Source organism: Podarcis pityusensis (genome assembly GCF_964106645.2).
Source record: "Podarcis pityusensis genome assembly, chromosome: 2".
Classification (NCBI taxonomy): domain Eukaryota; kingdom Metazoa; phylum Chordata; class Lepidosauria; order Squamata; family Lacertidae; genus Podarcis; species Podarcis pityusensis.
Genome location: NC_138029.1, coordinates 90583422 through 90599840, shown reverse-complemented (window position 1 = coordinate 90599840; position 16419 = coordinate 90583422). Strand labels below are relative to the sequence as shown.

The 16419-nt window shown below is 41.7% G+C and overlaps 1 protein-coding gene across 3 annotated transcripts in view; it reads right to left on the bottom strand.

Annotated features, from left to right (window-relative positions):
- Positions 1 to 16419, bottom strand: part of SRGAP3 (SLIT-ROBO Rho GTPase activating protein 3) — a 187295-nt gene that overhangs the window by 48986 nt on the left and 121890 nt on the right. For all 3 annotated transcript variants that reach the window (XM_080995652.1, XM_080995650.1, XM_080995651.1), the window contains exons 7-9: positions 3566 to 3787; positions 2710 to 2811; positions 1502 to 1699 (exon numbers count right to left, since the gene is read on the bottom strand). In XM_080995652.1, coding sequence (XP_080851778.1) covers positions 1502 to 1699; positions 2710 to 2811; positions 3566 to 3787 — 522 coding nt within the window. The remainder of the gene's footprint in view (positions 1 to 1501; positions 1700 to 2709; positions 2812 to 3565; positions 3788 to 16419) is intronic.

The following is a 16419-nucleotide window of genomic DNA, read 5'->3' as shown; positions in this document are numbered from 1 at the left end:
TAATTTTCAGTTGCTTTATTTTCTTAATCTTCTTCACAGCCATGGGGTCTAGACACATACCTAAAATTTGAAAATAAATAAGAACTGACATTTTATTTAAAAAAAAAAAAAAATTCTGACAGTCCCATTGTAAAAGGGCTTCCAAGATGAGGTGAAAGGCTGATGAAATTGTACAACATTGCTATAGAGGGGGAAATGAGGGACTCTGTGCTTGAATGGCAAACTAGGGAGTAGTTGGTCTTTAAAACATCTCGTCTTAAAACACTTTTTAAAAAATAGTCCTATAGGGATAGTGGTTCAGGGAATTCTGGTTCTGTTGTTTCTCCCAGTGAGGTCAGAGATACCTTTCTATAGGTGAGCCATACATTAGTGCAACCACTCTACGTGGCTCCATATGGTGGGCTTCTTATTCCTTTCTGAACATCAGCCAAGCCCACTCCACACACAGCATATCTAAACGGCCTATTTAAACTTTTCCAAGTTTTCAAACAAGCTTCCAACATAACACCAAGAGCAACTGTGAATGTATAAGAACAGACAAACTGGTTTACTGCATTCTTGATCTTCCATCTACAAATAAAGACCAGGACAGGCTATAGGTGAAAGTTGAACTCTGATTTACCAAAGTTGGAAAAGAGCGAGAGGCTGGCTTGTCTGGTTTTGTCACCTCAGTCCTTGAATACTCCCCTCCTCCATCCACTTCTACAGGGCAGGAGTTCCTTATAGAAGCGCTGCTTGTGTCATCATGTGAAAGTCACTCCTCCTCCAGATGAGACACAAACTTCAGTGATTCTGACAATTTCTGTTTCTCTCAGTTTCTCATTTCCCCCCAATCTTAAGATCAGTTAGTTCTCCACATCTCTACACCAGTTTGTGGTTTTAAAAAAAGTCCTCATGAAAATCCCGCAGCATTTTAATACATTTCCCCCTATTATATGGATTTTTTTAATGTAATGTTGCCCAATATACACATTTTTGCAAAGCAATTTCCCCTGTTATTTTATTTTAATGTTATTTTTGTCAGAATATGGATTTTTACATAAACTTCACCCAAGTCTATGAAGTTTTGTACACGTTACTTGGCTGGAGAAACGCAATGCAAAATCTGGAGCAGTGAAATTTTGGAGGAGGGCTATGTTTTGGTCAACATATTATTTCAGAAAGTACAAATTAGGTAGGTTCATCTTTGAATGAGAACTGAATTGATGTCTCCCTCATCCCTAGACTCCCTACTGCCTTTCTAAGAGCTAGTCATGTGAATGTGTATGTGGGGAATTGAGAGGTGTAGCTATTGGAATACCAGCACACTCTATTGTCACAAAAATGTGACGTCCCTACAGTTAAAATGGGAAGGGGAGGGGAAGCTACTGCTCTGAAAGAGCCAGCCTTTTATTAGCAGTATATCGTTTATACCCGCCTTTTTCCCTGACAGGGGATAAGCCTTCTTATCTACCGCTTTTTTACCACACTGTGCTCAATATAGACATAAGATTATCCTCACAGTAAAATAGAACATTTCAGTTTCTTGTTGGTTGGCTCTCCTCTTGGCAATGTTTATTTTACTCATGTAAGTCTCTGAAGCAGCTGATTTGACCGACTCAGTGGAGCGACTATGCTGGAAGGCATCTGAGACATCAAAATCTTCCACTGTCAGCATGTCTTGCAATGTCTGCATAGTAGCATCCAATGTTTTTCGCACCTGCAGAAATTAAAGGCACAGGCGATTACGAGACAAAGTGAATTGCTGTGACACAGTTAGGTCACTGTCAGTACATGATCTTCGATACACCAAGCTAGTCTTATTTTTTGAACTTGAAAGATTTCCTAGGGAGGAAAAGATAATATAGGGTCCCCAGGATTAGATGCTTTTCTGTATGGATGAGCAATTTGTTCTGTACCTGAAACCACATTAGAAATGAATTTTTAAAGAGATTTCTAGATGCAAGTGACGATGACAATAGCACCCAACCAGGAAGCCCTACAGGACACAGCACTATGAAGTTGTTACAGGAGTTTATAGCTACAGTGCTATAATGATAACATAACAGCTCCGCACCCCACGCATATCATCCTAGTCTGTATAAACTAGCAGGAACTGGTTTGGTGGTGTCCACCATCACCCAACCCACTGTGTGCCTTCCACCTTCAGGTGGCAGCTATAAAGAGCCTCTTTGTGACGTGCCCCATCTATAGTAGAGATTTGGTGCTTTCAAACAATGTAGCAAAACAAGTATTACAAAGCAAGCCATTGTGCCTGTTTCCTGTCCAGAGTCAAAGACCTGGCATGGTTTTATTGTGCTCTTCTGGTTAAATATATCATTCATATAACAGGATGCAGGATGACCACATGGATGATCAGACAATATTTATAATATACTCAAAGACATTTTAGTATATTTATGTTGTTGGAGTGCTTCATGCAGGGGCAAGACCCTGAGGCACCAAAACCCACTACCCCCTTTTACTATTTCAGGCACCCCACACCCCACTTATGCGCGATAGGACTTGTGTGTGGCGCCCAATACAAACCTGGTCTGCGTTCTCCAAGGGATCACAAGCCCTTGGATTGAAAAAAAGTATGCTTGTCCAATACAGTTTAATTCTTTAGCCACCTCTGTTAGTTTAAAAGTCACCTTGCATAGAATTATTCGCATAAATGAATCAATAAAGCTTATTTACTTAAGGATTAAAGACAATTACAGCTCTCACCTCTTCGTTTTCTATTTTGAGTGTGGCAAGTCTAGACTGCAGCTGGTGATATCGCATGAGCAACTCTGTCTGAACTGGCTGCTGGGCGCTCACTTGACATACCTGAAGGGACAACAGATAAGACTATGCAAATTCAAGAAGGATCAGAATATTGACAGGTATCAAAGAGATAACACAATGAAGAATGCACATCCTCATGATAAAAATGTCCAAAAACTTTGGACTGATGGATATTAAAAACAAAAGACGGAGTACAGTGGTACCTTGGGTTACAAACGCTTCAGGTTACAAACACTTCGGGTTACAAACTCCGCTAACCCGGAAGTAGTACCTCAGGTTGCGAACTTTGCCCCAGGATGAGAACGGACATTGCGTGCTGGCAGCATGGTGGCAGTGGGAGGCCCCATTAGGGAAAGCACTCCTCAGGTTAAGAACAGTTTTGGGTTAAGAATGGACCTCCAGAACAAGTTAAGTTCGTAACCCAAGGTACCACTGTATTTAATTTTTAACTAGTAGTATAATCCTTCTATTGGGCTTGAAATATAACCTCACTCAGACACAGAATACTGAGCATAGTTGTTATTTATGGCAATACAGCAAATCTGCTCTATTGTTACAAAATCTATTTGTTTATAGTGTTGGATTATAAAAGAAATTTCTCAAAGCAAGGATCTGACTTAATTGCTGCTTAAAAGGCCTAAATATTAGTAACTCCTTAATGCATTATGTATATAGTACCTACGGCAACTCCCACTATCAGTGCCGGAGTGAGCAAAGTGTTGCGTCTGAAGGGAAGCTGGAAACCTACTGCAATATGTGGCACTGAAAGCATTTTCTACAATGGTGATAGCGTTACCTCATCCCCCATATGAGGCTGGTATTCAAACTTTAGTGGAGGACAGAAGACTTGGTTACACATATCCATGACTGTATGCTTGTCACTCCGTGCATCCAGGTTGTCTACAGCATTCTCAATGATGTCCAGGCCCTCATGACGTGAGGTTTCTAGATTGTATTCAGCAGAAAGATATGTTCTGAACGTCCGTGCCAGGCTGGCATGGAATCCCAAGTCACAGCACTAAGGAAAAGGGAGAAACAGTCATTTGCTTCAACTGCAGAAGCTAGTAATTTCTCCTGTATTCTGGCATAATGGCCTTTTACCTGAAGAAAACCCAAATACAATATCTATTTCTTCTTTATATTATTTCTAGAGCACCTATATAAAATGAGGTGTTGTCCAGAAAACAAAGAGAAAGACATAGGCCCTGCCCTCAGGCTTACACGCTAAGTTATACAAGACATGGCAAAAGGGCACTTATATGGGTAAATAATAGAAGTGAGTGTCCACTTTCTGGTATGAATCAATCCTACGAATATCACAACAGAGGTTTCGTGTAGAAGCGACCTCCCAAAACTTTACCCTTTATCACTCATTGCTTGATCTAGGTTTTCCCTTCTCACATGCATTGATATATTTGATTAGCCACATTTTAAATCAAAGAAATGACATCAGTTGATCATATATACATTATGCAGAATTCTGTGGAATTCCCATGAAAGTTTGCATAGAACCGTATCCTTAATCAATAAATGGACTTCAAAAACAATCCAGGATTCAAAACAAATCCCTATTATCATAAAAGCTTACTATAGTACAGAAGATCCTCCTGTTGTGACATCTCTTGTGACTGAGCAGCTTCTCATGCTTAATAAAATATTCCTGCATTATTCACCTTGGAGGGATATCTGAATTTTAATGGCTAACACAGAAACCTAATTTCTCCCTCCCATCCCAAATGCATAAACACAGGCAGTGCCTAACTTTAACATAAAAGTGCAAACATTAAGTAATTTGGTTACCTGCTACATCTTGGCTTACACTGAAGCAGGTAAAGCAAATCCTTCTATAAGATGGATATGGAAATCTAGAGGTACTTTGTTATTCATCATAGAGTGGCAAGTCTATCAATGGCTACAGGCCATTATGGCTAAATGTTACCTCCAGGCTTGGATGGAGTATGTCCCCAAACTACCATTTTCTGACAAAGGCAAGGATGCCACCTCCTTTCTGTTTGCTTTGTATTTACGAGAGTGCTGTGTGGGTAGAATAACTGATGGACACTCACTGGTGAAATGGAAAGGGTGTGCAACTTTTAAACTATTTACCAACCTATCCATTATATAGTGCTGTACTTTATACCCAGGCCAGTAGAACTGGGTCTGACTCACTGCACTCAGCTCACCTACCCAAGACTCAGTAATGCACACCAAGTCTGCTCTCTTATCCAAGATGAAATCGTGGATAAGCAAGGATTACAGTGAACTGACCTGGCGTTGCAAAGCAACACCACCAGTCACAGAACACCTAATCTAGTTAATGTTGGGAGAGCTCTGTGCCCTAAATTGAAAGTGGGCACTCTACCTTCCATAGGACAATGTGGGACTAGGACTCAGAATGAAGAGGAAGGTCAGTTTGCCTATAAGAGCAGCAGTGGTGGCCAGAAGAGCAGGAAAAATATCCAGGAAGAAATGGTAGCAAAGTTGCAGCTGGAGATAACTGCTTTTTTAACTCCATCGGAGAAGGCGAGACCTGGAAGAAACTTCCAGCTGTTATGGCTGCCTGCATTGCCTGCCAGAAGAGAATCTGTTCCCTGTACAGTGGTACCTGGGGTTACATACACTTCACGTTACATATGCTTCAGGTTACACACTCCACTAACCCAGAAATAGTGTTTCAGGTTAAGAACTTTGCTTCAGGATAAGAACAGAAATCGGGCTCTGGCGGTGCGGTAGCAGCGGGAGGCCCCATTAGCTAAAGTGGTGCTTCAGGTTAAGAACAGTTTCAGGTTAAGAACGGACCTGCGGAACGAATTAAATACTTAACCCAAGGTACCACTGTACTGAGGTGCACTTGATACCATACATTCCCTGAGTATGGGGACGTGTGAATTTGCTCCAAGCTTGCCTACCATTTACCATTCAGCTGAAGGCAGTAGACAAGTCATCTTGTTGTAATAATCCTTCTACTCAGTACAATATTGACCAGTTTTAGCATTAATGCTTGAATCATAAAAGACAGAGCAATATAATTCCATGACCTTACATTGAATAATAAAAATGAGATGGTTGATGGAAACAAGAGAAAAGCAACACTTTGTTTTCCAAATATATGGCAGAAAGCTACCAAGAGGGCATTTCCTGAGCTCTTGACTGTCCTCTGATCTCTTGTTATTTTCAATGCATGTTCACAAAAGGATTTTACAGCAGGATATTTTCTGCATTCCTAACTCAAAGCGAATATCAAAGCTCAGTTACTGCCATAAGCAACTCTAGCCAAAGACGACATCTCATCTTTACTGATGTGAAGAGACACCCCTCAATTCAAATTTAAATCATACCAAAGAGACGGATTTCTCTAACTGTGTGCAAAAAGAAGCAGCTCATGCATGTGCGCGCGCTCACACAGACACATACAATTCCCACTCTCAGGGATGTGGTGTGAACTTCTAGAAGATTTCAAAAGACAGCAGAAGTCAAGCTTTCAACAACTAATTTATGACGCAAGCAAAAATCTAGTTGGTGTCCTTTGGCCTAACTGTGAAGCCTCCATGAAGCCAGATTATCACCACTGCCTTGGAGGGGATTGTACTAGATGACCCTTGGGACCCCTTCCAATTTTATAATGTTATTATCCAATGATCCACTCCAGGTTACCAAACATTGGGCTCCTTTTTAAAAATGAACCAAAGCACAGAGGTAGTAATTTTAGATATAAACTCATGCAATTCTACTAAATTTGAGAATTTTAATTCAGCCACTGTCTGCTCCCAAAGTGCAACATTGTGTTCCACTGCTCCCAAAATATGCTCAGGCCAGAACAGTGGCAAACTTTCAGGGGAAAGGAGTTCCACTGCATATGACAGAGCCCCAGGAACATGTCCTAACACAGCCTTTCTATACTAATTTAATGCACTGCAGCCAAGTTATGGGTTGCAACAATTAACAAGGAAGGCGAAGGAAACATTTGAAAGGTCCAAGTCCTTTAGGAATTTTATAGGACTTCGTATTTTCTTATATAGCTATTGTAGAGTCTGGCATACTAGTGCAATTTACTCTCTGAGCGCCTCAGGAAATAAGATGCAACCAGAGTTCAGCACTAAGTACATCCTCCAAACAAACAAAAGGTTTACATATGCTCGTAGAGTATATTCTAAAAGTACTGTTCAAAAATTATACCCAAATGTGTCTACAAAAGATATTCAAATTACCATTGCTTTAGCCAAGCTGAGCAGCAATCTGACTGGAAATTTGTTGACTGCTATGTCTGAAATCTAGTACCTGAGGCTAAAAGGCTCAATCTATGATCTGTGTCTGAATCTGCAGCAGCAATAACAAAAGCAACTCAGGAAGGTGGCACAATAGTTCCAGGAGAAGCTGTGTTACTCCTCTGAAGCTCTCACAGTGCCACACTTTGGAAGCAAATGAACAGGTTGTGTAGGCAAGCTCTCCTTCCACCTTTCTCAGTCCTTAAGACTCCTAACAGATGCCAGCATATTGTCCAAGGTTTCATCAAGAAGTTCTGGACAGCACCCCTCAATTCTTGGGGTGGTGGAATCCCTTCCCACTCCAATCTAACAGGTGACCAGCTCTGTTCAAGCCTCCCTATAATAACACGAAACAACTAATAGGCAAGGCATGGGTCCCCTAGAGCTCAGTGATATACAACTGCCCACAGTTCCCTGGGTAAAAAGAGTTACTCTGGAGTTCAAAATTGGCATAGGAAACATCAGGACTACTTCAGTCCAATTATCAGAAAGACTGAAGTCTTAGAAAATCCATATTACCGCCTTGGCCATAAGCATTTAACAGGCTCCATCATTTTCTGGTGGGTCTCCTGAGTGTGAGTTTAGCATAATCCAGTTCAGGTACAGAGAACAAGGGTACAGGGAACTAGTACCCTAGTGTAGTTCTTAATGTCAGGCAACTTAGCAGAATCTATAAAAATGATCTATGATTGCTTAAAAGCATAGGAAGCGGCTACGGACCAGATCTGTTATCACTCTTGTATGAAAAATGAGATCTCGCTGTGACAGCCAAACTAGACATCACCACCACCACCATCATTTTATTTGTATGTCAGCTTTCCGTAGTTAAAACCATGCTCAAGGTGACTTACAATATGATTTACATAATCACAAACATAACAAAAGTAGTCATAAGTAAAACACATCAAAAGTACATTTCCACATAAATCATAAAAAAGCTAAAATGAAGACACAAAACCCTACAATACCCCAACCTGACAGCCTGTTCAGCCTCAATTTTTATAGCTGGAGTCAGTCAGGGTCCCACCTCCCCAGGCCAGGTGGGAAAAGGCCTGCAAGACAAGGAGCAGGTCTTCCAGGACTCACAGCCAAGATGATACCTAGTCATATGATCACTGTTGAGAACCAATCAGAACGAAAGAATGTGAGGCATTGCATATATCTTCCCTGCCATAGTGATTCCCCCTCTTCCAACAGGAGCAGGCCACAAAAGTCTCACAAAGAGAAGAGTTCCTGGAAACTGTGGTCATCACCCTAGTCTCTCACTCTAGACTTGCTGTTGATGGGCACAAATCAAGGTGAATGCTACTTCCTCAGGCTGTCCACAGCTGAGTTTCCCAGGGGGTCCCTTCCAGTCAAAGCTCTTTCTTCACCCTCAGTCCTCTCCTCCTCCTCCTCCTCCTCCAGCTTTTCCAGACATGACATGGGAGATGTAGGGTCAGGTTCTCCTACATTTCATATACAGTGTTAATTGCAGCCACAGGGGGAAGGCGAAGTCAGATGAAGATACTGGATGAGGATGCTTATCAGCGTTCCTATGTTTCTCAATTAACACACACATTGCACATAGCAATTTAGGGACAGCGGCTTAATTAGGAAAATGCACAGAAAAAGGGTCCAGTCTGTCTCTTGCATTCACACAGCTATTAATACTGGGTGATTATATCTGCGTCTCCGTATCTGGCATACTGTGAACTCCTGCAACTCAGAATGCCACACTTTACTGTCATATCCTGTTGCCAGCTCTTCCCCAAGACTGCTGCTCAAGACTCACGTCCTGTTTCAGCTGCAAATAGTCTGTGTGCCAGGGCCCTGATGGAGGAAAAGCTGCTCAGTGTTGAAGGTGAAAGATGGGAGGCCCTCAACTGCAAATGGACAGCCTCAGCATGACAGCAGCCTGCCTCACAGAAAGGGAGCCGGGGAGGGAGAGCAGGAGAGTTGTAACAACACTCTATGAAAGATCAGTGCAATAACTCTTTTAAAACCTTCTCATAAGTATAAAAAGTTTGCACCGAAAGGAGAATTCAGTAAGTTTGCACTTAAATGCAAACTGAACCAAATCTCTCTCTCCCCCCCACACACACCCTATGTGTGACCAGCATGAGTATAATTCTTTCTGACTCCAGAAGGTGACAAAATAAGTTGTAGTAAGGCAGGGAGGGTGTCACTTCTGCTTCTTTTAGCTAATCTGGGCAAAAGGACTCCTATTGGGAATTTCCCCCAACTTTCTGTAGTTCCATTTCGCGGCAGTGGGGTGAGTGAGGCCAAGACATGCTTCCTAATACAGCTGCCAGTTTTCACCCCACTATGAGAAGGAAACAACCTCTTTCAAAGCCCCAAACTCACTTTACTGAAAATGTGAAGCAGCCATTGAGGGGTGTAAAGAGATTTAATCTGGCAAAGCTTTTAGCATTCCTTCCTAACACTCTATACAGAAACAGAATGAAATTAGAAAACAAGCAATATGCACAGGGGCCTAAATAAATCCCTCAGGTAGCCTGGGAACACTTGTAGAAGTATAACTAAAACCAGGACGCTGAGCTTGCAGGACAGCACCTTATCTCCAGGATAACGATTGTGTTTAAATGTTCTCACTGCAGTCAATATCAGAAACTCTGATGGCTTCCACTGAACCATAGTATATTCTCAGTTCACACTGGGGGTTAGGATGAACTTGAACCAGTCTGAATCTTCTCCCAAGACTTTCGGGAAAATGTCACACTCCCTTGCATTTCACCTGCATTGGACAGAAGAATTCTGAAATGCTGCTCATTATTTTCCTTGCTGGAAACATGCTGAAACCAGCATGTGCAGTGTAATTCAAATAACCCAGCTGCTATTGACAAGTAGGGCAGTAGCCTGACTAACGTTATTTTTTACAGCTCCTTTGGTCTGTGGCTATTAGCACCATGCCTAGCACTTCACACTTCAGTGCCGCAAAGAGGGGGGAAAAGATGTAGGAAAAGGTATTTTTAAAAAATACCCATTTAAGAAAAGTAAAAAAAAAAATTAAAAAATGTGAAAGCTAATATTATTATAAATAAGAATGTATAAGAGCTGATATTACACTCAGTTTTTCAAGAATTAACTTTCTGGTGGACCCCTGCAGGTTAGTGAAGTGGACCCTATAAAAAGTTGTGCTACCCCCTCAGTGTGGATTCTACAGTCCATCATCTGATTCTGATGTACCATGAAGCTATTGAACTATCTTTGCTCTCTTGGATAAAAGACAGCTAAACACACACAGAGACAGCTAAGCACACAATGGTTGGATGACCCCAGAAAGTGCCAAATTATAAACAGCTGGCTTTCCATATAGGTTACTAACCTGATGGTTCATGTTGTGGCATATACTAACAACCACTTGCAGCAAGTGTGAAAAACAATTACTAACAATTAGATTGTCCATTTCTGAATTGTGTAGAAGCTTCACATCCAAACCACTCCATTTGAAACGGCTGATACACCTGTTAGGTAAAGGGACCCCTGACCATTAGGTCCAGTCGTGACCGACTCTGGGGTTGCGGCGCTCATCTCGCTTTATTGGCCAAGGGAGCCGGCATACTGCTTCCAGGTCATGTGGCCAGCATGACTAAGCCATTTCTGGCGAACCAGAGCAGCGCATGGAAACACCGTTTACCTTCCCGCAGGAGCGGTACCTATTTATCTACTTGCACTTTGACGTGCTTTCAAACTGCTAGGTGGGCAGGAGCTGGGACCAAGCAACGGGAGCTCACCCCGTCGCGGGGATTCGAACCGCCAACCTTCTGATCGGCAAGTCCTAGGCTCTGTGGGTTAACCCACAGCGCCACCCACATCCCTTGTCTTCACCTGTTACAACATTGTAAAAACAAATAACTCAAGGGTTTTCATTTCTCTGAGAGTGACATAAACAGAAGCCCAGGTTGCATTGTGAATTAAACAGATAGGAAGCATACATGGCTACCCTTTTTGCACCCAGGCCTCAACTTTATACCACCACTCGCACAAAGCAAAGAACCTGATCTCAGTGTGTTTTTTAAGTACTCAGTGGATTTTAGCATTTTTCAAGGTCACAACCTTGAAGTTAAAATTTAGGTGCGCTATTTCTGTGGACATCGCTCCCACAGTATAGTATGCTGGCTCTGGCTTTTGCCATTTGCCTGCCATATCAACAGTGGGACGAATGGCTATGCATTACAGGATGCAAGTAAGTTTTTTCTCTAAGTGTGTTTAACCAAGATGGGAGTTATCTCCTGACCTCTGCATTGCTCAATATATGTCCTAAAGCATTGTCTCTTAGTATGCCTAATGATAGATATTATTGCCCATAAAGTGCCAGTCTTGTTCAAATGTTTAGCTACAGTTAGTTAACTGGACTTGGGAAGCACACTTTATATATTAAAAAACAATAACAGGTACTTATAACATCTTCAGCAAATATTTTTAACCTAGATTTTCTACTGTTCCCTGGGGCTTCCTCACAGTACTTTTCTTCTAGCTGCTGGTTTTCCTCACTTTACACTTTTCATATGTTACACAGAAGGAGGGAATGAAGAGTAATTTAAGCTTCTTTTTTCTTCTTCTGTAGACCATACAATGCACCCTCTGGATATATTTACTGTTGGAATATATCTTAAAGGGGCCAGGGAAATTTAAGGCTGCTGCTTTCTTTCCAGGTATTAAGAACATTACCTATAGGCTGTTCCAGTAAGAATAACTGAATCATTATTACTGAGGGGCACTTAGGCTGCTTTTCAGTTAAAACAAGCATTTTGAAACTTGTTCAGGGATCATTCAAACTATAAAGCACACACACACACACACACACACACACACACTTGTTCATAACTATGCAGATCCACAGAGAGAGAAATGAATAACTCACCCTTTGTTTGTGCCTTGTCGAGAGGAAAATAAATCCTTTATAAAGTGCAAGCTTTGGCAAACTACAATGTGCATAACTTGGCTGTACCATCAAGTGTGGTTTGAGTGAAGGCATGCCATCTAAACTGGCTATATTTTTAGGTTTATTAGCATTTTCCGAATCTGGGTCACTTTTCTTATTGTTATAGTCTCCTTCTGAGTGAGACAAGCTAATCACCTCAATACTTTTGATTATTAGGTCATTTTACTGTGGAAAAACTCAGAAAGGCTACTGTCCCACTCATGTCACAGATTTCACGTCATAATGCAGAGCACACTGCGCCCTCCGGAAATACATGCTTAGGGGGAATGCAATAAAGATCTGGTAAAGTACACTTCTCTTACAAAGCAAGCAACATTTGAATTCATGTGCTCATTCTACATGACTAAAATACCGTATTTTTCGCTCTATAAGACGCACCAGACCACAAGACGCACCTAGCTTTTGGAGGAGGAAAACAAGAAAAAAACTATTCTGAATCTCAGAAGCCCGAACAGCAAGAGGGATCGCTGCGCACTGAAAGCAGCAATCCCTCTTGCTGTTCTGGCTTCTGGGATAGCTGCGCAGCCTGCATTCGCTCCATAAGACACACACACATTTCCCCTTACTTTTTACAAGTGAAAAAGTGAGTCTTATAGAGCAAAAAATACGGTAGTTTTGCTTTTCATCATTTAATTTTCATCTGTTGTTCTAAATGTCTGTTTTGAATAAATTAAATAATAATAATAATAATAATAATAATAATAATAATAATAATAAACAACTTTACAAAATGAGAAAGGCAAGCAAGAGACAAGAAGTAAGGAGCACAAAGAAAATAGGGTTGGTTCACATATAACACAGACCGGTGTTCAGAAGTTGGGGCTCCCATGCTACCCGCCCCTTCACTTTTTTTCCTCTTGTGAAACAAAGGTTGGATTAAGAAGATTGCTGGTCAAAATTCATACATGTTGGAAGTTTTATAAATCAATTATTTTTTTAAAAAACTCTGCTTTATCTTGCACCCACACTTTCCCACCCCATGTGTGTGCTTCTGGTGGGTGTGGCTGTCAATTTCTACCACAGTTTAAAATAGTGATAGAACAGCCTAACCACATACTTCCTCATCTGAGGCATAGCAATATCTAATTAAAAGTGTTTGCCTTGCAGCCAGGCTAGGAGTAGACTAAACTCCCCACATCAAGAAAGGCTCTTTCAGCCACAGGAGCTTCCGTCTTGAGCTATTTTCAAAGCCACAAACCAAATGTCAAGTTTTCAAGTCAATGTGGGAATTGCCTATAAATTTAGCTTTAAAGAGCTACCAGAAGGGGGGGAAATGTGGGGCATTTAGTTGCACATCTGCTCTGATCCCTTTAGGTCTCTTGAACCTTTAAATATTTACAGATGAACACTGTGAGGGTCGTTTTGAGATTAATTCAACTCAACACTCTTTTTCTTCCCTACACTGTATGGGACCAAACTGGCAATGTATGCTGATATGCTTATTCTCCCAAGTGGACCTGATCCCTGCTGAAAGCAACAGGGACTTGCATTCAGCACCAAGTTTAAACAGCACTTAATGCAAGACCGGCTGCAATCAAGAGGCTTTACCAGTCCCATGGCTGATATCATATGATACTGGGTGACTGACAGGTGGGTCTGGCCAACCAAAAACAGCCTTATGGACCAAATTGGTCAGTCTGGTCTAATTTGACCTGTAGGCCACAAGTTCCTTGCCATTCGCTTACAGTAACCAAATTGCCACCGTGAGTCATGCGAATCAACTCCAACTTTAAAAGGGGAGGGGACCAGATATCCTAAAGAGCAACTGCAACCTTTGCCTCCCATCCCAAAATTACTTCTTGCTTCTTGTGTACATAACAAGGCAAAGGCAAAGGAAAAGGACCCCTGGATAGTTAAGTCCAGTAAAACTTGACTACGAGGTGCATCTCGCTTTAGGCCGAAGGAGTTGATGTTTGTCCCCAGACAGCTTTCTGGGTCATGTGGCCAGCATGAATAAACAGCTTCAGGCACAACAGAACACCATGACAGAAACCAGAGCGCATGGAAACACCATTTACTTTCCCGCCACAGCAGTACCTATTTATCTACTTGCACTGGTGTGCTTTCAAACTGCCAGGTTGGCAGGAGCTGGGACAGAGCAAAGGGAGCTCATTCCGTTACAGGGATTCGAACTGCCGACCTTCTGATCGGCAAGCCCAAGAAACTCAGTGGTTTCGACCACAGCGCCACCTGCATAACAAGGGCAGAGCATGGTTAACGCTTTTTAGCAATAGTCAGTCTAAAACAGGGATGGCTTACCTGTGGCCTTCCTGATGTTGCTGGACTCCATCAGCTCCTAACAGCACGACTAAGAAAAATGTAGTCCAGCAACATCTGAAGGGCCAAAGGTTAGTCATCCCTGGTTTAAAAGAATGCTGACAATTACACAAGCTTCTGCCACATTCAAGTCTTTGCCATTTTGCTATTTGAAGCTAGGAGTCTGATAACCAAAGAGACAGAGGAGCTTTGCCCAATACTTCCTGCTGACAGGAAGCATTTCTCATCTTTGTTTCACATACAAAGGTGGGCGGGGGGGGGGGGGGGAGAAAAAGAAACCTCCACAGAAGCTACAGAGGAAGTGAGTGGTTCAAGTGCTTAAAATTACCAGTGGCATTGCAAAATAGCCTCCAAAGCTGGAAGCAGCAGAGAAAAGGCAGAGAAGCTGTGCATTCAAACTGCACTGAATCTTTTGAGAGAAACTAATTTCCCGTGATGGAAGAGGTTTATTCCTTTTTTATTGCCAGGCTGTTGACTTTATCTGAACAACCCGTAAGCTAGGGAATGGAGAACAATTCCCTGTGCGACAAGCACACAGAGTGCACTGAGATTGAGTGTGGGTTTTTTTGGGGGGGGGGAGGCTCAATTAATTTCATTGTACACAGGTTGCACATTGACAATAAAGGTATTATTATTATTATTATTATTATTATTATTCCAAAGCAAAGGCACCCACCTTCAGTTCAGAAGGCAGAACAGTTAATGGGAGGTGGAGTCAGGGATAACAGTAAGTACAGTGGTACCTCTGTTTACGAACTTAATTCGTTCTGGAGGCCCGTTCTTAAGCTGAAACCGTTCTTATCCTGAGACGTGCTTTCGCTAATGGGGCCTCCAGCGCGTGATTTTTGTTCGCATCCTGGGGCAAAGTTCGCAACCAGGAGCAGCTACTTCCAGGTTAGCAAAGCTTGTAACCTGAAGCGTTCGTAACCAGAAGTGTTCGCAACCAGAGGTACCACTGTACAGTGGTACCTTGGGTTACAGAAGCTTCAGGTTTCAGATGCTTCAGGTTACAGACTCTGCAAACCCAGAAATAGTACCTCGGGTTAAGAACTTTGCTTCAGGATGAGAACAGAAATTGCGCGGTAACAGCAGGAGGCCCCATTCGCTAAAGTGGTGTCTCAGATTAAGAACAGTTTCAGCTTAAGAAAAGACCTCCGGAGCAAATTAAGTTCTTAACCTGAGATACCACTGCACAGCTAAAAGTGCAAAACAAAACTTCACTATGATACTAATAAGTTTATGTTGCTTTCTCTGGAAAAGTTCCCTGTTCCAGGAACAGGGGCTGTCAACTATTTTCAAACCAGCAATTTTTAAGCTTCCATGCTTTTTAATTCAGTTGACTTGATCCAAGAGATTATTGTGTTTAAGAGCCATCACAGTCTTAGTAGTAGTTTATAATCATGATTGAGCTGTCAGATTATTGCTTCACCATGAATTCTAGTACCACAAGTCCAGCACCTCATATAGCAGCACTCAAGCATGGCCTTGGCACAAATACAGAATTTTCTAGCTAAAAGCTAGCAGGGCACATTAGCAAGTGAATATCTCTTCTTGCCACCACTTTCTTTTTTTAAATGGCAGTTTTCAAAATACAGCAGTCCCTGCATTTGTGTTTATAACCCACTGCTAAACCAAAGGAAAACTTCTTCACGAAAAACTCAAATCGAAAAAACAGGCTCTCACAAAAAATCTCTCTCAGCTATCTACTCCAGTCACTTGGTTTTCTCTCTAAAACTTCCTACCACCCTTCCATTCCCCTATCAATCAATTCACTCCAATACATATTTACTGTAACATTTGTATGCTATCCAATAAAACAAAAGTAAAACATCAAACCATTAAAAAATAAAAATCCAACATAAATGAGCAAAGCTCACCTAAAATTAAGAACAGCTTTTTTTTTTTTTTACTCTTATAGACCCAGATTACGTAAGCTATTAAAAGGCCTGTGTGAACAGAAAGGTCTTTACCTGGTGTCAAAAAGACCACAACACTGTTAAATATTCATCCCTGGGAAGGATATTCTGTAAACATGATGCCACTACTGGAAAGGCCCTTCCCATGGTAGTTATCCACTACACTTCATTTGGCAGAGATACCTAGAGTACAGCCTCCAAAGAGGATCTTATGGTTCAGGTAGGTACATATGGGAAGAAGGTG